Here is a 27,669-nt window from a genome sequence, read left to right as displayed (position 1 = left end):
TACTGTTATCATAGATTTGCTCTTTTTTTCCTCTGACAAACTTTATATAGATTCTGGCTTTATTTTTCTGTTGTTCATTTTTAGGAAATATTTGTCGTTCTTAACTTTTAGAAGGAAGCAAGGTAGCTTTTCATCTTCGTAGAGCTCCCTGTTGTTTTTGATTTTGTGCCATGCATTCATGTTCATGTGCGTGCATACCTGCATGTTGTGTGTGTGTGTGTGTGTGTGTGTGTGAGAGAGAGAGAGAGAGAGAGAGAGAGAGAGACCTGCTTTCTGAGATTTCCTGGCTCTGTTCCCCTTTATCACCTTTATTTGGACTTTCTCTCTCCTGGTCCTGTTGTCGACGACCTGTCCGTTTTTGGTTGCACGGTTTCTCCTCCATGTGGAATTTGGTGTGTGAACGGGGCCCTGGCTGGACTGTTTGGGGGGTTCGTGGGGACTGGACTGAGCTGATCATGCACCTGTCATATTCACCCGCTGTCAGACTCAATGGACCGCTTCTGGCTTTGTCTGTTCCCCTCAAACCGTTCCATCACGCTTGCCCATGAGCACTTAATGCTACATTGGGAATCTCCTGTTCCAAGGACTATCAGTGTCTTACCCACTTGTAGTTTGGGGTTTGTGGGGATGGTTTAGGTTCCAGTTTCATTGTAAAGGTTGTTCATAGGGTTTTAGTTTTGCTGCTTTGTTGCTCTTTATGAGGAAATTTGGCGTGATTAAAAAAACTATGATGTTGCAGAGAACTATAACTGATCATTTGTGCTCAAACATGATGGAGGATAATGTGAATAAAAAAAGAATGTATATGGATGCATGACTGGGTCACTTTGCTGTGGAGCAGAAATTGACAGAACATTGTCAATCAACTATAATTTAAAAAAATTTTTTTTAACTGTGATGTCACCAGAGTTTCCGCCGTGGCGCAGTGGAAACGAATCTGACTAGGAATCATGAGGTGGCGGGTTTGATCCCTGGCCTCGCTCAGTGGGTGAAGGATCTGGCGTTGCCATGAGCTGTGGTGTAGGTCACAGACACAGCTCGGATCCCACATTGCTGTGGCTCTGGTGTAGGCCGGCAGCTTGTGGCTCCGATTAGACCCCTAGCCTGGGAACCTCCATATGCGGCAGGTGGGGCCCTGAAAAGACAAAACAAAACAAAAACCAAAAAACTATGCTGTCACCATACTGTCTTTCCAGGATGTCTCTCAGACCAGTTCACTGACAGTGGAATGTAATTTGCCTTTCACTTGGCTCTTTGCTTTTTTTTTTTTTTTTTTGTCTTTTTTGCCTTTTCTAGGGCCACACAGCTCCCAGAACAAGAATCACCTCAGTCTAGACCAATCTGCTCAGATTGCATTGCATTTGTAGTCACTCCCTCAACAGGTATTTATCAAGTGCCAGCTATGTACCAGGCACGCAGTGCTGGATGTGAAAGGTAGCCAGATAAACAGGTCCTGCTCTCTCGCCTCTAGCGATAAGAGAGAATGAATTATGGTGGAGGACATCATTGCTAGAATAGAAATATGGATTCTCTATATGCTCTGGGGGAGGTGCACAGAAAGAAGCAACTCTCAATCGGAATTCCTGTGTCAGAAAATCAAACTGTATGTGTTCTATGATCTAACATATAAAATGTATGTATCTGGCAAAAGTGGGAATGGAACACGCAACTGCAAAGATAGTTTTTACATTAATAGAAGAATGATGAGTGGGTTTGTTAAAATTTCTTTTTTCGTTGTTACTTTTCAATAATGATATGTTTATATATGTACACACACAGGCACACGCATGCACACGCATGCACGTATGTGACCCCTGGTATTTTTCTGATGTGTTTTTCACATGTGTCACAAGGGAAGCTCTTGGCACAGAAAGGGGACACATGACGGGTTTTATTTCCTTCCCCTCCTCGTGTTTCCCAGAGTGGGATTTCAGGGGGTCCCCAGCATTATGATTTTCAAAAGAAAAAAGAAGGAGAAAAAAACTGACTAGGAAAATGACTGTGGCATAAATGGCAGACAGAATCCTTGTGAAGCAGAAACGAAAGGAGGGCAATGCTGAGCCAGTGTTTCCAGGCTCATGATGAGACATCCAGCAAGCATGGCAGGATGGCATGGCAATCTTTGCTGATTGATTGACAGATAGCCAGGCAACAATCCAGGTTGAGAGGCAGCAGTGGGGGAGTCACAGGCCCTCCCCATCAGGGGTGGGGTGGGGACGTGGGGATATAGAAGTAACTACCTCTGAAACCCACGAAGGACCAGAAGCCCACTAAGGACAAGGCTGCATTGTGCTGGGTCGGGTAGAGCTTTGGATTTTTAATGTGGGCAGAAGTGAAGTTGTGTTTTGGAGAAAGTGGGCCGCTGGCACTCTTCAGACAGACACAGTAAGAGAGTCTGAGCTGGGTCAAAGAGAGGCAGTCGCTTAATCTTGACTTGATCTTGGAAGACTGTCTGCCAGGGCGCCAGCAGCTAGATCTGGCGCCACCAAAAGTGTGTGGAGCCTGGCTGCTAACTTCCAACTGGACCACATCTGAAAACTGTAAATGAAAGTCTGGAAGCTGTGTCTCCAAACGGCTTCTCCTGGCTTCTGTCCCCAGCCCCTCCCAAAACTGCCAGACAAGGAACCGCAGAGGACTCTCCAGGCACTGCCAGACAGAGTGTGTTGTCAGCTTGACACCAGACCTGTCAGGTTACAGATACAGAATTGTTGGGTGTCTGAAAAACAGAATGTTCCTCAATCAAATTCTATTTCCTGTGTCTTGGGAGAGCTCTCGATTTTTCTTTTTTTTTTTTCGGTCTTTTTAGGGCCACACCCACAGCATTAACATATGGAGGTTCCCAGGCTAGGGGTTAAATCAGAGCTGTAGCTGCTGGCCTATGCCAGAGCCGCAGCAATGCTGGATCTTTAACCCACTGAGCAAGGCCAGGGATTGAACCTGTGTCCTCCTGGATGCTAGTCAGATTTGTTTCCGCTGAGCGACAACAGGAACACTTGGATTTTTTTTTTAAAAAATGGTTTTAACAGAAGAAAAAAGGAAGGGGAGGTTCCAAGGGGGTGGTATTATGTTCCTCACCCATGCCCCCGCTCCCCTGGATCCAGATGCAGTGGCAGAGTGTAGACAGTCACATGGCAAGTATCAATGTCAAAGATTCCTCAGGCTGAGTTACTGGGAAGTAGCATTTCAGGAGTGAGGGTGAAGAATGCCAGGGGCAGGATGGGGGGGTGAGGATGAGAAGAAGCCCCGAACCCACAGCGTTAGGGACAGTCAGAGCCTCCTGGAAGCCGCAGGAAGCCACTCCCCAGGTTACAGATCCAGCCCTGCCTTCCATGGACAAGCCCCAATCTCACTGGCATCAGCGCCTTTCTCATCACCCTCAGGACTGCTCTGGGGGTTTCAATGGACTTCCTGCCATGGTCACGTGCAGCACTTAGCTGAACAGGGATGCCCGCCCCAGGCCTGTGTATTCTGGTTGGTTGGTGGCTGGCAGCTTATCTAAAATGACAGAAGGTGTCTCTGACTCAGAGGGCCAAGTGCCTCTTTTCTTCTTTTCAACAAAAGCGTTTGGTAGCAGAAATGTTCATTCCCCTCTTGTTTTCTGTAGCACAACACAAATGCTTCTCTTCCACGTTCTAAGGATGACTATATTGTGATCGTTGCCTTAACAATGAGATGGTCACTGGGCCGCAGAGATAACTGCGGTGAACTGTACGCAAGCGCATTACACTTAAAATCTGATCAATGCAAGTCTGAACGTACAGAAGGGAGAGAAATCTGGTACAACCATCTTCAGCTGAATTTTCCTCTTCTCCTTGAAAGGATTTATCAAAAACCCTTTTATAGGTTTTTGACAGGGTTCCTTTGTACTTGGGTGATAAGAGAGAGCTCTGATAGTAGGTACGGCTCTGATCCCAGGCCAGCTGAGCTCAAGTCTGGCTTTGCCGTGCCATTGGGATCTGGGGTGAGTGAAGTAGTTGCTTTCTGCCAAACTTTCTCCTTTGTGCCCTGAGCCTTCCACATAGGGCTGCCAGGGTGATTTCCTGAGATAAAAGCATGGTGGAGGGAAGTTGGGGGGTTATCCTCATGAATGGTACAGAGACGCACTCCCAAGTGTTAGCTGTTATTATCATGGAACAACTGATTTTTCTCCTGGCTCTTTGGGAATACACCTGTAACAGAGAATCATGTCTACAGCACTTGAGTACTCTGGCCTCTTTTGAGTCAATTTCTGAATTTTCCAAACCATCAAATGCAGGTTTAGGCAGTATGAATGGGGATTTTTCTTATACCCGATGAATTAAAGGAAGAAAATAGATGCTAAAAAAAATAAAATAAAATAAAATAAAGTGTAATATGGGAGTTCCCTGGTAGCCTAATGGTTAGGGACTCAGCACTGTCACTGCTGTGGCTAAGGTTCGATCCTTGGCCCAGGAACTTGCACTTTCCTATCACGTGCCAGTAGAAGAGGAAATTCTCGGCTTCCAGCATCTGCAGGGAAAGTGATTTTGTGTCCAGTAGCTGCCCCAGAGCTGCCCAGCTGCCAGGAGCTCAGTCCATAGACCGCGCATTTGTAGGCCAATGACTGCTAAGCCTTGATGTATGTTGTGTCGAAAATCACAGAGTGTCATGAGAAGGCACAGAGGAGCTGGCCCCAGCTGACCACCTCCTCGGACAGGCCCAGCTTCTTGCAGGAGCAGATTGGGATCTGCTGGGCAGGGAGGAGTAGGAGGGAACATGTGGAGAAGAACACAATTAAAGCCCCAGGCCCTGGACTATTTGGGAGTGACCATAAGGTCACAGAACCTAAGTAGCAGCCGGCAAAGGGTTTTGATAAATGCAAACATGTTGGTAATCACATTTCTAATTAATTAATTGTTTATTTGTCTTTGGCCCCACCCACGGCATGTGGAAGTTCCCAGGCCAGAGATCAAACCCGTGCCACAACCGTGACCCAAGCCCCTGCAGTGACAAGACCAGATCCTTAATTCACTGAGTCACAAGAGCACTCCAGCCATCACATTTTTAAAATTGGGATAAAATATGCATAACATAAAATGTACCATTTTAGCTTTTTTTTGTTTGCTTCCTGTCTATACCATAGCCACAGTAACACCAGATCCGAGCCTCATCTGCAACCTACACCACAGCTCATGGCAGTGCCAGATCCTTAACCCACTGAGCAAGGCCAGGGATCAAACCCACATCCTCATGGATCCTAACTGGGTTGTTAACGGCTGAGCCATGAAGGGAACTCCCCATTTTAGCCATTTCAAAGTCTGTCATTCCATGACGCTAAGTACAGTCACGTTGCTGTGCCACTGTCACCAACGCCCGGCTCCAGAGAGGCACTTGTGTGTTGAGGTTGTTGCAGACCAGGAATTGAGGATGATATTTGATTCAACAAGATGTCCTAAACCCATGTACTGAGTGTCCACAGGACCTGGAGAAACTACAGTTTAACAGGCATTTGAAGGTCCTGCTCACTGCCCTGTACATTCCAAGGAACAGAGAGACTGATTTTTGTCCTCTGTCTCATGCACCCCTCACCAGTGAGGCGCTGCTGACTTTCTTCCCAGTTAGGGCTCTGGCTATTGGGGGCAGAACAGGGGAAAAGTGAATTTGGCTTTGTTTCCAGTCCTTTGCCCCATCTTTTGTCCCCCATCCTCCTTCCCTCTTGTTCCTGAACCTAGGACATGGTCCCCCTCTGTCGTTAAGTGTTACATGGGGGCTGGGCTCCTGGCAGCCTTGGGTACCCGAGGTTGGTCCTTGTTCTCACAGCGCATGCAGCTCCCCTGGGTGGCCCCTCCCTGGGTGGTTTAAGCCAACTCCCACCTGCCTCCCCCTCCACAAAGTGGGAACAGGACCCGCCCGCCAGGGTGTGGGTGGGTGGCTGAAAGACAGGACCTGTATCCAGCACCTGGCACGGAACCTGCCGGCTCCCCTGGCCGGCCCATCAGCTTACGGTGCAGCAAAGCTGCCGTCCACTGTTTTTTGTTTCCTTTCTTTTCTTTATTACAAAAAATTACTGGCTCAATATATATTGTGTCGACACTCTGCGCTTTTTGAACTACAAAAACAGAGGCAAGGAAAATGCCTGTTTCTCACCCGATTTTTCCTGTTAATCGATCACAGTAAAAAGGAAGGATTTTAGCACTTGGCCACTTTTGCACTTTGGCTCTGTCCTGGAAGAGGGGGCAGGTGTAACATTTGCAAATAAGTAATGAAAGGCCAAGGTCAAACACATACAGGGCCTAATTAGTTCCCTGAACAAAGACATATGCCTGATGCCTTCCCAGCCCTGCTCGCTTCTGAGGGTGCCGCTGGCTCCAGCCCAGAGGGCTCTGTGTTCTTTGGCTTTTGTTCACATGGATGAGGTCACCTAATGGCAAATGGCACTGTGCTCTAAGACAAATGCGTTGTTTTGGTGTTTAGATGAATCCTGTGTATCTTAAAAGGAATTTAAGCCTTGTAGTGAAATAGGGTACTTTGTGGTGACCAAAGAGAACAAGAAATGGAAGGAAACCGGGGTGGAGGGGGGGGTCAGCCGGAGCAGCCCAAAGACACAGCCCTCAGCTGCTGTACCTCTCCCCTCTCAGCCCACGTGGGGATACTCTGAGCTTACCCTGGGCTTCCAGCCCAGAAAGCAGGAGCCAGGATAAGTGGTTTCCACAACTTAATGGAGCTAAATGAAAGGTTTCTAACTTCAACTTTCAATTATAGTTTAGAAAAGGTTTTAGTAATAAAATGGAAGGTAAGGAGATAGCAGCTGGAAGAAAGATGTGTAGTCAGATTTTCCAGAGTTCCAGATTGCTCAGGGGAAGGGACTATTGTTTATTCAACAAATATTGGTTGCTATATTTTTGTTACTCAAGTATTTGTTGAGTATTTATCAAAGGTCCTCTATGAGGAAGCACTGGGGTACACTGGTGACCCTCGCCACGTGGGGTTTACGGTCTAGCCTGGAGGAGATAAGCAATAACCAGGGGACCATGCAATTCCACTAAGGGTAAAAGTGAGGTGTTAAAAATACAGGCACATTTAGGCACAATTAAGTCTGACATGATTTTTGTGGATTAAAGAAACTCTCAATCTAGAACACATTAAAATGTTGGATAACATATAAAAGTTATAATTTTTTGGATCAGTTTTGCTCAGGTGTGATTTACATACAGTGAAATCCACTGATTTTAATTGGACCATTCAGGGAATATTGACAAAGGATGGAGTCACGCAACCACAACTGCAACCACGATATAATACATTTCCATCACCCCAAAAAGGCCCCTGTGCCCCTTTCCTTTGGTCCTTCCCCACCCACCCCCAACTCCGACCCCTGGCAACCACTTGTCTACTTCCTATTACTATAGTTTTTCCTATCCTAGAACATCATGTCAATTAAACCATACAGTCTGTCGTTTCTTATGTTTGTTGGACGAGGTCATCAAGAGGACATGACCTCTGGTTGACCCCAGCACTGGCAATTGAAGGCTCCTTATGCTTCCCCCTGACCTTGGAATGTGAGTTCTGCCTGCCTTCCTGGTGCCAGAAGCTGCCCAAGGTCATAGCCTTGAGATAGTGATATTGGTGTTGAGACCATTGGGACAGCAGACATGACTCAACCAAGTTAGGTCCCCTCTATAAATGTTTAAAAGCCTGGCAGGAGGGTGTGAAGATCTACCCATCTTGCAGCTGCCCCGACAAGCCTTGGAAGTAAGTTTCCTTGCTTCTGAAATCTGAAGTGGTTGGCTCTTTCCTCAGTCCCTCCTTGCCCTCTGGGGATGGGAGTCAGTTTCAGATTTCAGAATAAAGAGAACCAACAGTGTTTTAATTCTTCCACTTAGCACCATGCTTTGGAGCGTTCCCCCATGCTGTTGTGCAGGTCAGCCATCCTCTCCTTTCTCCTAGTGAGTGCTATTCCACTGAATGGATATACCACAGTCTGTTTTATTAATTCACCTGTTGATGAATATTTGAATTCTCTCTGGTTTTTCACTATTATGAAGAAGAGGATGTAAATAGTCACCTGTAAGTCTTTGGGCAGACATATATTTTCACTTCTCTTGTGGAAATACCTAGGAACGGAATGGCTGGGTCATACCAGCCTGGTAAGCAGAATTCTATCAAAGACTCCCAGTGAACCTCACCTTTGCATAATTCCCTCCCCTTTGAGTATCAGTGGAATACTTGAACATAATGAGACACCACCCCCATGATTCTGAAAACTTACCATGGCAAAAGGAGATTATCTGGGTAGACTTTTTTTTTTTTTTTTTAGGACTGCCCCCTCAGCATATGGATGTTCCCGGGCTAGGGGCTGAATTGGAACAGTAGCTGCCAGCCTCCACCACAGCCGCAGGAATTTGGGATCTGAGCGGAGTCTGTGAACTACCCCACAACTCATGGCAACATTGGATCCTTAAACCACTGAGTGAGGCCAGGGGTCAGACCCACGTCCTCATGGATACTAGTGATCATATACGATGATCATTACCAGGCAGAGCCACAGTGGGAACTCCCAAGCTGGGTAGACTTAATCTAATCATGTTAGCCTTTTGAAAACTAGACAAAAAAGAAAGTTAGAGAGATGTGAAATGCAGATTCAATGTGTCCTGACTGGCTTGAAGATGGAGGAGGTCCCCTAAGAAGGAATATGGACAGCCTGAAGGAGCTGAGAGAAGCTCCCAGCTGACAACCAGCAAGGAAATGGGGACCTTAGTCCTGCAACCACAAGGAGGCGCATTCTTCCAGCATCCTCACTGAGCCTAGAAGCGGATTTTTTTTTTCATGACCACACATGGAGTTTCCTATGGCTGAAGCTGTGGCAACATGGGATCTTTTAACCCACAGTGCCAGGCCTGGGATGGAACCTGTGCCTTCACAGTGACCTGAGCCACTGCAGTCAGTTTTTCGTTGTTGTTTTTTTTAGGGCTGCACCCACAGCATATGGAGGTTCCTAGGCTAGGGGTCCAATCAGAGCTAAACCTGTAGGCTTGCACCACAGCCACAGCAACATCAGATCCAAGCCGAGTCTGCGACCTACATCACAGCTCATGGCAACGCTAGATCCTTAACCCACTGAGCAAGGCCAGAGATTGAACCCAAAACCTCATGGTTCCCAGTCAGATTCATTTCTGCTGAGCCATGACAGGAATTCTGCAGTCAAATTCTTAATCTACTACACCACAGTGGGAACTCCTGGATTTTATTCTAGAGCCTCCAGAACAGGGCTCAGCCCAACCAACACTGACTCCAGTCTTGTGATGCCATGAGCAGCCAACACAGCCCGCTGTCCCAGACTTCTGACCTTCAGAACTGCTAATGAGCAAATGTAACTTTAAGCCACTAAATTTGTGGTCCTTTGTTACAGTGATAGAAAATGAATACATTTATGTATGTTTAACTTCCTAAGAAACTGCTGAATTGATTCCCATAGTGGCTATACCATTTTACATGCCACCAGCAACGTCTGAGGGTTCCAGTGGTTCCTCGTTCTTGACAATACTTGAAATTGTTGGCCTTTCTCATCTTTCAGCCATTTTTGTGTCATAGCATTTCATTTTGGTCTCAATTTGCATTTCCCTATTGAGTAATGATATTACCCATCTCTTCATGTTTTATGCACGTATTTATTTTCATCTTCATCAGTGAAATATCTGAATCTTGTGCCCATTTAAAAAAACTGAATGGTTTGATTTTCTCTAAGCACGGTGGGGAGGGTGTAAAGTAGAGGGAAGAAAGCGGAATTATGAAAACGTTTGATTGCAGGGGGGAGAGTGAGGCGAAAGCAGGCTTTTGGTGAGAGGGATGGAGAAGGGGGCACTGGCCAGCCCCAGAGTTTCAATTTGAATGAGCCACGTCCAGGGGACAGGAGATAAAAAGCATAGGGCTTAAGCAGAGTGGGAGGGAGCATCCCTGATGGACAGCATAGTTGTTATACAAGAACACACCTGCACAAGGAGATGTTACTTACCTTCGCCTTGATCTGGAAAGAAAAGAAAAAAAAAAGAAAAGAAAGGAAGGGAAAGGAAAGGAAAAGAAAAGAATAGAAAAGAAAACCTCTGCCCAAAATATTTCTAGTCCTAGGCTTCCACTTAGAAGTATTTGAGCCTGGAGTTTCTGTAGTGGCTCAGTGGAAGCATACCTGACTAGCATCCAAGAGGATGCAGGTTTGATCCCTGGCCTTACTCTGTGGGCTAAGGATCTGGTGTCTGTGGTGTAGGCCAGCCACTACAGCTCCAATTCGACCTCTAGCCTGGGAACCTCCATATGCCACAGGTGTGACCCTGAAAAAAAAAAAGTATTTGAGCTTGAAATGTACATTTCTTACGTGGATCTGAAATTTTTAAACATAAAATTTATTTTATTTATTTATTTATTTTTTTATTTTCCCACTGTACAGCAAGGGGGTCAGGTTATCCTTACATGTATACATTACAATTACAGTTTTTCCCCCACCCTTTCTTCTGTTGCAACATGAGTATCTAGACATAGTTCTCAATGCTATTCAGCAGGATCTCCTTGTAAATCGATTCTAAGTTGTGTCTGATAAGCCCAAGCTCCCGATCCCTCCCACTCCCTCCCCCTCCCATCAGGCAACCACAAGTCTCTTCTCCAAGTCCATGATTTTCTTTTCTGAGGAGATGTTCATTTGTGCTGGATATTAGATTCCAGTTATAAGTGATATCATATGGTATTTGCCTTTGTCTTTCTGGCTCATTTCACTCAGTATGAGATTCTCTAGTTCCATCCATGTTGCTGCAAATGGCATTATGTCATCCTTTTTTATGGCTGAGTAGTATTCCATTGTATATATATACCACATCTTCCGAATCCAATCATCTGTCGATGGACATTTGGATTGTTTCCATGTCCTGGCTATTGTGAATAGTGCTGCACATAAAATTTATTTTAAAGTGGTCTCTTGTTGGAAGTGTTCCCACCTCTCCAGCCAGCATACCTGGGCATTTCACTTGAACCCAGAAGTCAAAGAGGTCCTACCGAAAAAATTCCAAGGCACATGAATTCGCAATAAACACAAATCACTAAATAAACAAGGAAATGACATCATGAATGATAGTCACATGAGACGGTAATCTGCTGTGTTAAATCTGCAAAGACTGCGAATACTGGATGACCAGGTACAGAATATTAAATAAGTGTTGTGTATTTTTAAAGAGATAAAATAATAGAACAAGAGCATAGCAAGGAACAAAACATTCACAGTGGACAGATTACCTAGAAAACAGTGAAAATTACATGACACTTGATTCCTCCATGGCAACTGAAAAGCCAGGAGACAGTGTAGTATTTTCAAAGATTGAAAATAATCATGAATCTAAAATTATATGTCAAATGAAACCATATTTGAAGAAGAAAATTAAAATAAAGATATTATCAAGCCAAACCTGGGAGATTTCAGTAAACTCTCACTATGAATGTTCTTAGAGATGGACTTTAGGGAAAAAGAGAATGATCTTAGAAGGAAGTTTTGAGATGCAACAAGGAATGATGAGAAATATAGGTAAAAACTGTGAACAAATATAAGCAATATTGCATACATAAAATGATAACATAAAATTGAAGTGTCAAAAATATTCAATATAGAATTAAAATCCTGGGAAAAATAGCCTAAAAATTGGGGTTCATGTGTTTGCTGCAATGAACACACTTTTAAATTTTTTTTAGTTTTTACTTTATTTTGGCATATAGTTGATTTACAATGCCGTGTTAGTTTCAAGCATACAGCAAAGTGATTCAGTTATACGTATAGATATACATTCTTTTTCAGATTCTTTTCCCGTATAGGTTATTACAGAATACTGAGTCAAGTTTCCTGTGCTCTACAGCAGGTCCTTGTTGATTGCCTTTTTTTTTTTTTTTTTTATGAACACATTCTTGTATGTGCCAGACCTTGTGCTGCATATTCTTCAGGTCTTAATCCTCCCAACCACCTTATGGGGAAGGTGCTATTATTAGACCTGTTTTTCAAATGAGAAAACATACAGGGCCAACTGGGACATAAGCCAGGTCAATTTGATTCTAAAACGTCTTTCTAAGCAGTCTACCACACTGCTCTCATTGCCAATATTTTTTGTGGAAAATATAGGCAAATGATACAGGCAAGAGTAAAGCCAAGACCTCCTGTATCATCATCGTCACATGTACAAAACACACAGAACTTTGAAAAAAATTTGGGACGATAGCTGTCTACTGTTTTGGGGTAGTTTTTTTTTGTTTGTTTGTTTTCTTTTCTAAATATATAGTATTTATTTATTTATTTATTTTTATAATGTCTTTTCTTTTTTTCTCATTATAGCTGGTTTACAGTGTTCTGTCAATTTTCTACTGTATAGCATGGTGACCCAGTTACACATACATGTGTAGATTCTTTTTTCTCACATTATCATGCTCCATCATAAGTGACCAGACATAGTTCCCAGTGCTACACAGCAGGATCCCATTGCTAATCCATTCCAAAGGCAATAATCTGCATCTATTAACCCCAAGTTCCCAATCCATCCTGCTCCCTCCCCGTCCTCCTTGGCAACCACAGGTCTGTTCTCCAAGTCCATGAGTTTTTCTGTGAAAAGTTTCACTTATGCCATATATTACATTCTGGATATAAGTGATATCATATTATATTTGTCTTTCTCTTTTTGACTTACTTCACTTTGTATGAGAGTCTCTAGTTCCATCCATGTTGCTGCAAATGGCATTATTTTGTTCTGTTTTATGGCTGAGTAGCATTCCATTGTGTGTATATACCACATCTTCCTATTCCAATAATCTGTCAATGGATGTTTAGGTTATTTCCATGTCTTGGCTATTGCGAATAGTGCTGCAATGAACATGCAGGTACATGCGTATTTTTCAAGGAAATTTTTGTCTGGATATATGCCCAAGAGTGGGATTGCTGGCTCATACGGTAGTTCTATGTATAGTTTTCTAAGATACCTCCATACTATTTTCCATAGTGCTGGTACCAATTTACATTCCCACCAACAGGGCAGGAGGGTTCCCTTTTCTCCACACTCCCTCCAGCATTTGTTATTTGTGGACTTATTAATGATAGCCATTCTGACTGGTGTGAGGTGGTATCTCATGGTAGTTTTGATGTGCATTTCTCTAATAATCAGTAATGTTGAGCATTTTTTCATGTGCTTGTTGGCCATCTGTATATCTTCCTTGGAGAAATGTCTATTCAGGTCTTTTGTCCATTTTTCAGTTGGGTTTTTGGCTTTTTTGCTGCTGAGTTGTACAAGTTGTTTGTATATTTTAGAGATTAAGCCCTTGTCAGTTGCATCATTTGAAATTATTTTCTCCCATTCTGTAAGCTGTCTTTTTGGTTTTTTTTTGGTTTCCTTTGCTGTGCAGCTATCTACAGTTTTGAATCTCACTTAATGTTACCAAGTAATATAATATTTTAAATATAATCATCTTGCTCTTAATTATTTTTGGAGCAATATTTTATTTATATTTATTTGTTGGCCCCACCCCCAGCATGCAAATTTCCTGGGCCAGAGACCAAACCCTTGCCACAGCACTGACTCAAGCCACAGCAGTGACACTGACAGATCCCTAACCCACAAGGCCACCAGGGAACTCCTGAAGCACTATTTTTAAATGCTTCCCTGCTTAGTATTTTTTAACCTCATTTTCCCTATTCTTCTGTGCTCTGTAGCATTCACTGTTAATTTTTGTTACAAGTAAAGATAATCTGCTTGATACTTTTTGTTTTCTCAAACTTGAAATATAATAAGAGAGAGAGGAGAATGTCTGTTCTATTCCTGGCTTTAGATGAATTCATTTGCAAATAAATACCTGTATCACATGATTCCAAAATTCTGTGCTTCAAAACAGATTCAGGATACAAAATGTGAATTTCAAAACATGTAAATCAGACAGTTCTTCTCTTCAAAATGTCTTAACTTTTGGCATTTCCTGTATATTTTCCTTTATACAAACCGTTTTCTTAAAATATAGAAATATCACTTCCTTTATGAAAGTTAGATGCATGTGGAACCTAAAAATGTATTTATGACTTTAAAAAAGAGGAGTTCCCATCGTGGCACAGTGGTTAACCAATCCGAGAATCCAACTAGGAACCATGAGGTTGTGGGTTCAATCCCTGGCCTTGTTCGGTGGGTTAAGGATCTGGTGTTGCCGTGAACTGTGGTGTAGGTTGCAGACACGGCTCCGATCCCACGTTGTATGGCTGTGGCTGTGGCGTAGGCTGGCGGCTACAGCTCCGATATGACCCCTAGCCTGGGAACCTCCAGACGCCACGGGAGCGGCCCTAGAAAAGGCAAAAAAAAAAAAAAAAAAAAAAAAGAGAGAGAGAGAGATGCATTTCTGTATACATACACATATACAAATATATTTCAGCCTCAACTCATAGGTTAATTAATATCATATTATCATAATATATATAGTGAAATCTCATCAATTCAAATCCGCCATTAACTTTAAACTTTTTATAATTCAGATACAAAACATACAATTTATAGTGAAGAGAAATAAATATGGGGTATGGGTGTGTTTATATGCCTTCCACAAATCACAGATAACTTGGGAATTCCTAGGTGACACAGCAGGTTCAGGATCTTGCATTGTCACTGCTGTGACGTTGGTTCCATCCCTGGCCCTGGAACTTTTGCATGCCCCAGGTGCAGCTAAAAAGGAAAAAGAAAAATTGCCTTGATACATTTTATTTTTGAATACCTATTTGTTGTTTGACAAGTACAAAATGCCCATATCCAAAAGTGACAAAATGGCACATGAACACTGAAACTTCTCGTTCACCTTCTCCCCGCCCCCCCAAACCATCACCAGAAATCCTGAGTTTAATGTTGTAACCACGTGTTCGTGGGGGCCTGAGCGTGCAAAGAGATCCTCACAGTTAAGGGTTATTCCCATGAGGTCTCCCCTCCGCTTCACGCATCTTAATGGGCCTCTCCTGTCTTCTAAGGAGCTACTTAGTTATTCTTAAGCAGAACAGAGAAAAGTAAATATGCTGAAGGGAACGATGGAATTCATTCTAAAGCCAAGTAAAAACTCGCTTAGTGGGAGGAAGGAAGAGGCTATACCTTCTGTAAGGGTCTGCAACGTGGACTAACCCCACCCACTCACAGGCTCCCGCGGCTCCGCCTCCATTTCCAAATATCGCCGCCCTCCTCTTTCTGCCCTTTCTCCCTCGATAATCTCTTTGAATCTGTGATTTTTAAGCAAGCATCCATCGCCATCCTTCCTGGACCGCCTAATGCTAGGTCGCAGTTGTCCCGGCAACCGCGAGTCCGAAGCGAGAACCGGCTCTGCGGAGTTTCCACGGAAACCACTCCCGGCAGAGGCAGGTGCAGCGGGCGCAGTGGGGTGACGCCGGGAAGAGCCCTCGGGGCAGGGCGGGGCCGGGGGTGGGGGGGGCCGCGGGGCGAGGCCACCAGGCTCCCACGAGGCCTGGATGCGTTATATATCTACCATATTTTTAAAAGCACTACTTTCGGTGGGATATTTCACTTGCAAAACAGAACCACCAATTCCTTTCGGCTTGATAAAACCCAGTCGCCCTCGAGGCGCTGAACTGCACTTTGGAGATGGTCCAAATCGATGAGGATCTGCAAAGGAGACTCCCCAGACAGTAAGGTTCTGCTGCCAGTGTCCTCTGGAAAGGCTTGAGAGTTCGTGTGCGCGACAAAACCTGAGGGAAACCTAGTTTGATGAGCTTCCTGTGCTTTGCCGCTTTAAATAGTGTCAGGATATTCCACCAACGCCCGGAAAATCAAACATTAATAGGGTTGAGGTTTGCTGCGTTCTTCTAAGTTCCCCTTTACATTTGAGACACAACTTAGGGTAACTGGAAGAGCCCTTGGCTCTTATGATCCGTGGTCAAACGCCACTGGCCCCCCTCGCTTTTCGCCTCTTGTTTTGTTTCACAAGGACTATTGGGAGGCGTATCAGATTTATGTTCAGAGCGAATAGGAAAGAACAGAGGTTTCGGGAGAATTCTTAGGTCAAGGCTGGCATTTGAACCTTTTCCTGGTCGGTGCCTGCGCAGTCGTTTCAGCTGCGGCAACGCCGGGGATGAGGCCGGGTGACTGCGGCGGATCGCGCGCTTCACAGTCCCCAGTCTGTCATCTTTGTGTCTTTTTATGGGGGGAGGGGCTGTCTGACACAGTTATTAAACCTGGCAGCTGCGTTGGCGGCACCCAGGCGCATTTGGAGTGAGCTTGAAGAAAATGAGGGGCTTTCAGCCGGCCGGCGGCGCTCGGAACGCTTTCTCCGGCTTCTAAATACCACCGGCGTGGTGGGGAGTGCGCGCACTTCACGAGAACAATTGGAAACGTGAGTATCCGTGGCTTCACGCTTGTTGCAGGGGGCTTGGCTTCCGAAGGCTTCCAGTCGGGTGGCAGGGACGCAGAGGCAACGGGAGGAGAGGCCGGTGTGCGGGCAAAGAGCTGCGGGAGGGCCTCGCGACGCGCGTCGCCACTCCTTGTCTGTAGGTTGTGCGCGCTGGCGCGGCAAGGAGGCGACAGCCAGGTGGCTGTGAGAGAGGCTGGGGCGCCTGGTTTCTAGCGCACGCTTTGGGATTTGTTCCTCTGCTTTGAGAGGCGAAGACACAAAGAAAAGACCTCAGCACCAGGCAGCCGGTGTAGACAATCCTGTCCAGCCCTTAAACCTCGGGTCCTTTTTGAAAAAGGGGAGAAGCTGCGTGTTAAGCTTGACTCGAAACAATGAAGTTAGACCAGTGTTTTCCCGCCCTGGAGAATCTTTGTGCGCTGGCAGTGACCACGGCGATCAGTCCTGTAAGGACCCGGGCGTGTCGCGCCGCCGGGGGCATCGCCCGTGGCCGGATTCCTTTGGGATTTCAGTCTCTCTTGGGCCTCGGGCTCCAAGCCCTGAGCTCGCTTCTTCCCCTCCCCTCTTCTCACTGTGTTCTAACAAGGCAGTCATTTGATGAGGACCATACATAAAGCGAGGAGATCCTAATTCCCTCCTTTCTCCCTGAAGTATGAGTGAGAAGGAGTGTGGGTTTTTTCTTACTATTGATTGGTGGAGAAAATCTTGAAGTTCAACTTCTGTTTTATATTTATTTCCAGACAAGATTTCCAAACTTTAAGGAGGTGCCAGCGTCTCTCTGTGATTTTATGTATTTCTTTAAGAACTCTGGCTTTCAGAGCTCCTGGTGTGGCTCAGAGCTAATGAGCCTGACTAGAATCCACAAGGATGCAGGTTCCATCCCTGGGCTCACTCAGTGGGTTAAGAATCTGGTGTTGTGGTGAGCTGTGGTGTAGGTTGCAAAGGTGGCTCTAATCCTGCGTTGCTGTGGAGTAGGCCAGCAGCTGCAGCTGGGATTGGACTCAGCCTGGGAACTTCCATAAGCTGCACAAGACAAAAAAAAAAAAGAAAGAAAAGAAAAAAGAAACAAACAAACAAACAAACTTGGCTTTCTCCTAGGGAGAAAAGGAGCATCTAAGGGTGTGGGTGGGCTCCGGAATAGCATGTTCAGTATGTCCTGTGCATTTCCTTGTCAATCTGGCTCAGGCCTTGTGTGTGATACCAAGTCATAGTGTTTGAAGCCTAAATCCTGGTGTCTCTGCAGCTGGATGTCTTGATATGGTATCTGGAATGTGGTGTCAAGGGCTGATGGCAGTGGAAGCCTTAACCTTCCCCAAGGTGCCAGCCAGAGCCAGGATCTACCCCATGCTGTGGGTGTGGGCAGTCAGCTGTGGGCAAGCGCTTAAATTTCCCAGGCCTCAGTCTCCTAATCTGTAAAATGGACATGACAAAGTAATATCTTACAGTGATGCCTTAAGATTTGTGCTGGTCTTCCAAACCCATCTCCCACCAAGCAGCTTCTCTTTGGTAACCTGATCGTTGAGGATTATCTTAAAACAAAACAAGAAAGGAAAAGCCTACAGAATAGAAACAATTTTAAATAACTCTTAGGAAAGCAGTTATCAAATTAGCTTAGAATGTCCCTGAAAACCAGCTAGTGTCTAGGATGTGAGTTACTTAATTTATAGGTAAAGAACTAAAATTGTTATAAGAGTTCCCACTGTGGTGTAGCAGGTTAAGGACTTAGTGTTGTCTCTGCAGTGGGGGCAGTGAATTAAGGACCCAGAGTTGCCAGTCCTATCTCTGCTTCGGATTTGATCCCTAGCCAGGGAGCTTCCCTATGCACCTGTGCAGCTGAAAAAGAAAAAAAAGAAGGAGAACTAGATCTAATATGGATATGCATATGGCCCCTATAATTTTACATATCAGGTTATGGCCCTGGAGGAAAGTTGATGTTTCTCTAACTGGGAAATGAGGCTTGGTATTTGGTAATTTAATTGCCTCCCAAACTTGGTTTTCCATCTTGAGTGTGGTTTCTCAGGTTTTTGCAAATGAATTCCTTATTCACAAAAACTAGATGATGATGAAGTTAAAAAAAAAAAAAAAAACCTCGCATTGTGAAAAGAAATTAATGTGATTGTGAGGTATTAAGCATGATGTGATAGAACCAGAAATAAATATCTCTACTGAATTCTACTCTAGCAAAACAATGGCTAGGCTATTGTTTCTAATTTTGTCCATTGTACTTGTAGAATGTGGAGAAACTGGAGGAGGGACTCAGAATGAGCAACCAAAATAACTTAATGAAGCAGAATGAGCAGGAGCTTAGGGAGGGAAAAAAACAAAATACACACACCCTGAGACCGAGTGAAGTATTGAAAAGAAAGGAGTAAGAAAACAAAAATCTGGTTTTAAGAGAATAGAAGGAATTTTGAAAATGGTAAAAGAAAAAAAGAAAAGGAGTTCCCGTCCTGGCACAGCAGAAACAAATCTAACTAGGAACCATGAGGTTGCAGGTTCAACCCCTAGCCTGTCTCAGTGGGTTAAGGATCTGGTGTTGCAGTGAGTTGTGTAGGTCGCAGACGTGGCTCAGATCTGGCATTGCTGTGGCTCTGATGTAGGCTGGCATCTGCAGCTCCAATTACACCCCTAGCCTGGAACCTCCATAGGCTGCAGATACAGCCCTAAAAAGACAAAACAAAACAAACAAAAAAAACAATGGCGAAAGAATGCAATGAGATCCTGAGGAGCTTTGAAAAGAAGATAATTTACCACCTGCCCTTGATGGTCTAGCCCCAGCCCCTCTGTCAGCCTGGCTGCGTGTGGGACTCCAAAATTCTTCCGAGGTCCAGGCCCCTTCCCAGGCCCAGATTCTGACTTACCTGGTCTGAAGGTAGTTGTGGATGCCATCAGAGCTCTCTAGGTGAAACGTCAGGTAGGGAATCACTGTCGTGTGTGAGGGCAAAGTCCATGGCTGCAGGGGCGGGCGGGAAACACAAATGCCCAAGAAGGGCCAGCTGGCTCAGCCAGCTTTGCCAGGTCTTCCGCTTTATCAAGGGTTTCTAGAAATCCCATTCTTTTTTTTTTTTTTTTTTTTAATACAAATTTTTTTTTTTTTTCTACTGGACAGGTCACTTTTTTGTTGTTGTTGTTACTGTTGTTTTGTCTTTTTGCCTTTTCTAGGGCCGCTCCCATGGCATATGGAGGTTCCCAGGCTAGGGGTCTAATTGGAGCTGTAGTTGCGATTTTTTGGAATAATTTGAGAAGGATAGGTATGAACCCTCCTTTAAATGTTTGACAGAATTCACCTGTGAGTCATCAGGACCTGGACTTTCGTTTGGGGAAGTTTTTTGATTATCAATTCAATTTCATTACTAATAATCAGTCTATTCAGATTTTCCATTTCTTCATGATTCAGTCTTGGAAGATTGTACGTTTCTAGGAATTTATCCATTTCTTATAGGTTATCTAATTCATTGGTATATACTTGTTCATAATAATCTTATAATCCTTTGTTTTTCTGTGGTGTCAGTTGTAATTTCTTCTCTTTCATTTCTGATTTTATTTATTTGAGCTCTCTTTTTATCTTGATGAGTCTGGCTAAAGGTTTGTAGATTTTGCTTCTTTTCAAAGATCCACCTCTTAGTTTCACTGATCTTTTGATTGTTTTTTTCAATCTCTATTTCACTTATTTTTTGTTTATTCTTTATTATTTCCTTCCTTCTATTAACTTTGGGGCTTGGCTTGTTCTTTTTTAGTTCTTTTTTAGTTCTTTTAAATGTACATTAAGATTGTCTATTTCAGATTTTTTTTTTTTTTTTAAGGTAAACCTTTATCACTTAGAACTACTTTTGTTGCACCCCATAGATTTTGGAAAGTGTATTTCCATTTTCATTTATCTCAAGGTATTTTTTATTTCCTCTTTTATTTCTTCATTGACCTATTGATTGTTTAATAGCATGTTGTTTAGTCTCCACATGTTTGTGTTTTTTCCAGTTTTCTTCTTGTAGTTGATTTCTAAACTCATACTGTTGTGGCTGGAAAAGAAGCTTGATGTGATTTCAGCCTTCTCAAATTTATTGAGACTTGTTTTGTGGCCTAATGTGATCTATTCTGGAGAATGTTTGATGTGCACTTGAAAAATATGTGTATTCTGCTACTTTTGGATGGAGTGTTCTGTCTGTATCTAGTAAGTTCATCTAGTCTTTTGTTTAAGGCCAGTATCTCCATGCTGATTTCCTGTTTGGATGATCTATACATTGAAGTAAGGTATTAAAATTCCCCTAATATTATTGTATTTCTGTCTATTTTTCCCTTTATTTCTGTTGATATTTGCTTTATATATTTAGATGCTTCTATATTGGGTGCATAAATGTTTACAAAGGTTGTATCTTCTTGTTAAAATTGATTTGTTTTTCCTTATGTAATGTCCTTTTTTGTCTTTTGTTACAGTGTTTGTTTTAGTATATTTTTTCTAATGCTATCCAAGATTTCTTGTTTCCATTTGCAGGGAATATTTTTTTCCATTCCTTCACTTTTAGCGTATGTGTGTTTTTTAGGGGGGTCTCTTATAAATAGCATATAGATGGGTCTTGTTTGTTTGTTTGTTTTATCCATTCACCTACTCTTTGTCTTTTGATTGGAGCATTTACATTTAAAGTAACCATTGACAAGTATGTACTTAATGCCATTTTGTTCATTGTTTTCTGGTTGTTTTTAGTTCCTTTCTGTTCCTGTCTTCTTCCGTTGGTATCTTCCCTTGCGGTTTGATGGATTTCTTCAGTGTTATTTTGAATTCCTTTCTCTTTATTTTTCAGGTATCCACTGTATGTTTTTGATTTGTGGTTGTTGTGAAGTACATATATATTGACATATATTTAGCCACCTATTTTAAGCTGATAGCTATTTAAGTTCAAAGCCATTCTAAAAGCACTGCATTTTTCTCCTCAGCCCCATCTTTTTGTTTTTATATCCTATTTCACATCTTTTTATTTTGTGTATCCTTTAACTACTTGTTGTAGTTACAGCTGTCATACTATGTTTGACTTTTAACCTCATACTGCCTTTACCGTATATTTGCTTTTACTAGTGAGATTTTTTTTCTTTCATATATTTTATTTCTAGTTGTAGCCTTTTCTTTTCCACTTGAAGAAGACCCTTTAACATTTCTTGTAAGACCAGTTTAGTGGTAATGAACTCTTAGTTTTTTGTTTGTCTGGGAAACCCTATCTCTCCTTCCTTTTTGAATGATAACCTTGCTGGACAGAGTAATTTAGATTGTAAGTTTTTTTTCCTTTCATCACTTTAAATATATCCTGCCCTTCCCTTCTGGCCTGTAAGTTTCTGCTGAAAAATCAGTTTATGGAGTTTCCCCTATACATGATTAGTTGTTTTTGTATTACTGACTTTAAGATTTTCTCTTTAGCATTTGCCATTTTAATTGTAATGTGCTTGGTGTGAATCTCTTCGGGTTCATCTTTTTTTTTTTTTTTTTTGGCTTTTTGGCTTTTTGCTATTTCTTGGGCCGCTCCCGCGGCATATGGAGATTCCCAGGCTAGGGGTCTAATCGGAGCCATAGCCACCAGCCTACACCAGAGCCACAGCAACGCGGGATCTGAGCCGTGTCTGCAACCTGCACCACAGCTCACGGCAACGCCGGATCGTCAACCCACTGAGCAAGAGCAGGGACCGAACCCGCAACTTCATGGTTCCTAGTCAGATTCGTTAACCACTGCACCACGACGGGAACTCCATCTCTTCAGGTTCATCTTGTTTGGGACTCTCTGTGCCTCCTAGACCTGGACGTCTATTTCTTTCCCACAGTTAGGGAAGTTTTCAGTCATTATTTTTTCCAAAGTTTTTGTTTCTTTCTCCTTTCTTCTCCTTCTGAAACTTTTATAATATGAATGTCAATATGCTGAATGTTGTCTCTGAGGTTTCTTAAGCTCTAATTTTTTAAAAATTCCTTTTTCTTTCTGCTATTCTGGTTGAGTGATTTATATTATCTCTCTTCAAGATTGCTTATTCACTCTTCTATATCATCTAATGTGCTGTTGATTCCCTCTAATTAACTTTCATTTCCGTTATTGTAGTCTTTAACTCTGACTCATTCTTTTATATTTTCTAAGTCTTTGCTGAAATTCTTTTCTTAGTGATTTTTAAAATTTTTCCATTATAGTTGATTTACAGTGTTCTGTCAATTTTGTTGAGGTTCTCACTAAGTTCTTCCATTCTTCTCTCAAATTTAGTGAGCATCTTTAGGACTATTTCTTTTTTCTTCCTTCCTTTCTTTTACATTTTTTCCTCATGCACACAGCATGCATAAGTTCCCAGGCCAGGGACCAAACCTGTGCCACAGAAACAGTGGTCTCGGCCACAGCAGCAGTGATCTGAGCCACACCTGATCCCTACACCCACTGAGTCATCAGGGAACTCCATGACTATTTCTTTTAACCCTTTGTCAAGTAAATTACTTTATCCATTTCATTAGGGTTTTTCTGGGGAGTTATTTTATTCTTTTTCTGGAACATATTTCTTTCTCCTCATTTTGTTTGACTTTTGGTATTTGTTCAATGAATAGGCAAAACAACTGTCTCTCTTGGTCTTGAAGGTGTAGTCTTGTGTGGGAGCATCCCCTGTGTTGACTGTGGCTGGCAGCTTTGGTAGGCTGGCGGGAGCTGCAGTGGGCATGGGCCCAGGGCAGTCTTAGAGCACACCATGCCAAAGGTATATTGGGGAATGGGGTCAGCTAGAGTAGAGTGGGTAAGGACTGGGGGCAGCCCTTGAGGGGGGGGCACTCAAATAATGGGTCTTGATAGCAACTCAACCCCAGAGAGGACTCCAGCAGTTCCCTGACCATTTGGCGGAAGCTCTAAGGTTAGTTAATGGATTTCCTTCCTGTATAGTCTAGGTGCTCTTTAAATTGCTGTCCCAGGATTGATGGGTCTCTGCTTGGATCCCTCAGGAAAATCCTTCCCTATCTCACATTGCTGCATCTGTTGTTGGCCACTTAAGTTGCTTCCATATCTTGGCAATTATAAATAATGCTTCTCAGAGTATTAGGGTAAATGCATCTTTTCAATCAGTGTGAGGTTTTTTGGGGATATAGACTCAGGAGAGGAATTGTTGGGTCACGTGGCAGTTCTGTTTTTAGTTTCTTAGAAACCTCCATACTGTTTTCCACAGTGGCTGCACCAATTTACATTCCCATCAGTAGTATAGGAGGGTTCCCTTTTCTCCACATCCTCGCCAACATACGTTATTTGTGCTCTTTTTGTCTTTTTTTCTTTTTTTACTATTTTTTATTTTTAGTGATTTTTATTTTTTCCATTGTAGTTGGTTTACAGTGTTTTTTCAATTCTACTATACAGAAAAGTGACCCAGTCACACATACATATATACATTCTTTTCTTACATTATCCTCCATCAAGCTCCATCATAAATAACTAGATACAGTTCCCAGTGCTATACAGAAGGATCTCATTGCTTATCCATTCCCAAAGGCAACAGTTTGCATCTATTAACCCCAAATTCCCAGTCTACCCCACTTCCTCCCCCTTCCCCTGGGCAACCACAAGTCTCTTCTCCAAGAACATGAGTTTCTTTTCTGTGGAAATGTTTATTCGTGCTGTATATTAGAGTCCAGATATAAGTGATTTCATATGGCATTTGTCTTTCTCTTTCTGACTTCCTTCACTTTGTATGAGAGTCTCTAGATTCATCCATGTTACTGCAAATGGCAGTATTTTGTTCTTTTTATGGCTGAGTAGTATTCCATTGTGTGTGTATATATATATATATATATATATATATATATATATATACCAGATCTTCTTAATCCATTCATCTGTCAAAGGACACTTAAGTTGTTTCCATGTCTTGGCTGTTGTGAATAGTGCTGCAATGAACATAGAGATGCATGTGTCTTTTTCAAGGAAGGTTTTGTCTTGTTATATGCCTAAGAGTGAGATTGCTGGGTCATAATAGTAGTTCTATGTTTAATTTTCTAAGATAACTCCATACTGTTTTCCGTAGTGGTCGTACCAATTTACATTCCCACCAACAGGGCAGAAGGGTTCCCTTTTCTCCACACCCTCTCCAGCATTTGTTATTTGTACACTTATTGACAATGTCCATTCTGACTGGTATGAAGTGGTATCTCATAGTAGTTTTGATGTGCATTTCTCTAATAATCAGTGATGTTGAGCATTTTTTTCATATGCTTGTTTGCCATCTATATATCTTCTTTGGAGAAATGTCTATTTATTTATTTGTGCGTGTGTGTTCTTTTTGATGATGGCCATTCTGACAGGTATGAGATGACCTCTTACTGTGGTTTCGACTTGCATCTCCCTGATGATTAGCGACATTAAGCATCTCTTCATGTTGGCAGCTAACTTTTGATGGTTAATGGAGAGGAAGAAAATAGGCCTTCTCTCTGGAGGCAGATGATTGGGATTTGTATCCCAAAGACGTGTGACCTTGAGTAATTTGCGTAACATGCAGTCTTAGTCTCCTCATCTGTAAGTGGGGACAACCTTGCACTCTTATGAGGAATGAAGAGAATTGATGTAAAGGGTGCAGTGTGGTTCACAGCATCCAAATGGTTAACCTATGATGATTATTGTTATTGAGAAAGACCAAAGATGAAACTCTACCCAACTTCAATATCAGAATGATGACTTTGAATATGTCCTCAAGGCAATAAGGAGCCTTTATAGAATCTTTAGGAAACGAAAGCTTTTCTGGTACCACTTACATAAAAAGCTCACTGAATTTTTACAAATTTCCATGTAACCATTTGTATCTCTGCTTGGATTTTCTTTTCTTCTTTTTTGTGTCTATAGGTCAAACTTTAATACATGAACAAGTTCCTCAGAATTTAAATACAGTCCTCCAGGAGTTCCCTGGTGGCTCAGCAGGTTAAGGATCAGCATTGTCCCTACCAAGGCTCGGGTCACTGCGGTGGTGTAGGTTTGATCCCTGGCCCTGGGAACTTCTGCCAAGCATGTAGCCAAAAAGAAAAAAACAATACTCCCCTAAATCTGTGAGAAGACTCTTTCAAGATGGTTTGTCAGTAAATTGTGTGATCTGTGGTTAGCATTGTATTGGTCTCCAGCCTTTCTGGAGAACTAACAGTAGGTCTCAGTTTAAGGATGTGATAAACTGTGACTGCCAGTTACTTCTTTGATAGATGAGCCTGGTGAAAATTCAATAAATGCAATCCTCAAAAATGCTTATTAAGGAGTTCTGTTGTGGCTCAGTGGCAATAAACCCGACTAGTATCTATGAGGATGTGGGTTCAATCCCTGGCTTCACTCAGTGGGTTAAGGATCTGGTTAAGGTTGCTGTGAGCCATGGTGTAGGTCACAGACATGGCTTGGATCCTGCGTTGTTGTAACTGTGGTGTAGGCTGGCACCTGCATCTCTGATTTGACTGCTAGCCTGGGAACTTCCATATGCTGCAGGTTCAGCCCTGAAAAGCAAAAAAAGAAAAAAGAAAAAAAGAAAAGGAATTATTAAATATATAGGATTAACTAATTTCTACTAGTATATTATTCTTCTTGAACATTTCCCCACAACCTTGTATTTTTACTCTTTTAAGTAAAAGCTACAGCTCTACTATACTTTTGTTTTGGCGGTGAGCAATAAATTTACATTGTTATATCTCTGCTATTTGATAACTTTCCAGAATTGTTGAGTGCAGTTTTTAGAATATGAGTCAGTTGCAGTCTTCACACCGTGGTTTTAAAGTGTTTTTATAACCCTCAGGAGCAAAAGGCTTCTGTGACATTTTTTTCCCTTTTCCTCTCCTCCTTCCTTTCCTGAATTCCTTTGAGTTCTTCTTTGTTAAACCTAATCTTCAAGCGGAGCAAACTGTGTTGTCTCTCTCCTTCTCTCTTTCTCTCACTCTTAGACACACACACACACACACACACCCGAAAGTCTAGGGATAAGCATTTCTGAGATAATCCAGCAAAAATCAGTGATCTCATTAGCTTCCCTGAAGGAAAACAAATCAGCCTTGTGAGTTAGTATTAGGGTTTTTAGAAGATGGTTCTTGTCCAGGCTTGGTTTTAAGGAGGGGTGGGGAGGGCTGGGGACTAGCTCGCTGCCTCACAAACAACAAAGCCTTCCATGTTCTGTTCTTTCATTTACATTGCTGTTTCCCAGGAGGGCGAGAGAGGAGGCACACTGATCATCTTGCCAATGTGAATTAACTCTTCCTTGGCCAGATTCTTTGGGTCTTCCCTTACCACCTGTTCTCTAGGATTCTGAGTAACGAAGATTTTTGTTGTGCTTTTAACTAAAATAGATCCCTTGTTGGAAAAGCGTGACACACCATTTTGAAATGAGGACTGAACCCTTCCTTGATCCAGAATCGCTTTGCAAGCTCATGCTTATAAACGACTCCTACTACCTTTACAAGCAGAGCTGCATTAAAGATACCCTGATGCTCCACATTATAAAGGAACCTCCGCGGATTAGGGTGTGCGCTGCCTAGCAGACACCGTCCTTGTCGCTGTGCATGCATGATCCCACCGAGTCCTAACAGGAAACCCGCAAGAAGATATGTTGTCCTTATTTTAGAAGGTCAGATCACTTCTCCAAAGTCACCAGCTATGAAGACGCAGACACAGGAGTTTGACTCAGACCTGTCTGACTTTAAAGCATTAGCCCTCCCCAGTGCATGTGACATACAACATGCTGTACAGCAGAATCCCTTGGAATATTCTATTCCTCAGTTTGAGTTCCATCAGAGCTTTCTAATTAGGGAATGGTTTATAAGAAGAGAGCATTTATAAAGAAGACTCACAGACAAGACCCCCAGGATACTCGCTAATTTTCTTTGTAAAAATCTAGTTCTCATTAGCCAGCCCACTACAAGGCAGGTCCAACAAGCTTCCTAGATGTTTGACCACTGGGCGGTATTCCAATGGGAAACTATGCCTAAGACCCCCCCAACCCCCCCAAGTGTAAATAAAGGCAGGTGCCTGGACCACCGGTAGGTAAATGCACTGTGTCCACTGCAGCTGACTTATTAGCAAGTCGTACTATCTCATTGCAACCTTCCATCCCCTGGAAAAAAAACTGATAAGGCAAGACTAGAAGACCCAGTGCTCAAAAAGACGTGGTCAGACTCTAATCATGAGTCAGCCAATGAAGCCTCAAGCTCCTAAATGAAATTTGTGTGCATATTCTCTCAACTCTGCCAGCTTACTCTCAGGAGAAACTGTTTCGCTGTCACCGGTAGTGTCAAATTTCTAAATTTCTAGGGGTGAAGACCATAGTTTTAACTCTTTATGCTGGCACTTAGCTTATTGGCTTGGCACATAG

General features: G+C 42.8%; 1 protein-coding gene and 1 long non-coding RNA gene across 12 annotated transcripts in view; one reads left to right on the top strand and one right to left on the bottom strand.

Annotated features, from left to right (window-relative positions):
* TRIM2 (tripartite motif containing 2) overlaps window positions 1-27,669 on the top strand; it is a 191,670-nt gene that overhangs the window by 8,037 nt on the left and 155,964 nt on the right. For 3 of the 11 annotated variants that reach the window (XM_084972635.1, XM_084972634.1, XM_021101488.2), the window contains exon 1: window positions 15,184-15,346. The exons of 2 other annotated variants lie outside the window; for them this stretch is intronic. In XM_084972635.1, coding sequence (XP_084828761.1) covers window positions 15,260-15,346 — 87 coding nt within the window. In that variant the 5' untranslated portion in view covers window positions 15,184-15,259. Of the gene's footprint in view, window positions 1-15,183; window positions 15,351-16,187; window positions 16,339-27,669 lie in introns of those variants that run through there. 6 more of the 11 variants (XM_021101498.2, XM_084972642.1, XM_084972644.1 and 3 more) reach the window with 3 other exon arrangements.
* Window positions 13,452-15,223, bottom strand: LOC146400903 (uncharacterized). Its single transcript, XR_014812800.1, has 2 exons — window positions 15,087-15,223; window positions 13,452-14,672 (listed from the first exon to the last, which is right to left on the bottom strand). It is a non-coding gene; the product is annotated as an uncharacterized LOC146400903 (long non-coding RNA).

The sequence above is a fragment of the Sus scrofa genome, chromosome 8 (genome assembly GCF_054392235.1).
Source record: "Sus scrofa isolate SSC_HxYL_T2T_F1_AM1 chromosome 8, Sscrofa_HxYL_maternal_Yorkshire_Landrace_v2.0, whole genome shotgun sequence".
In the NCBI taxonomy this organism is placed as follows: domain Eukaryota; kingdom Metazoa; phylum Chordata; class Mammalia; order Artiodactyla; family Suidae; genus Sus; species Sus scrofa.
This window is presented reverse-complemented; position numbering and strand designations above follow the sequence as displayed.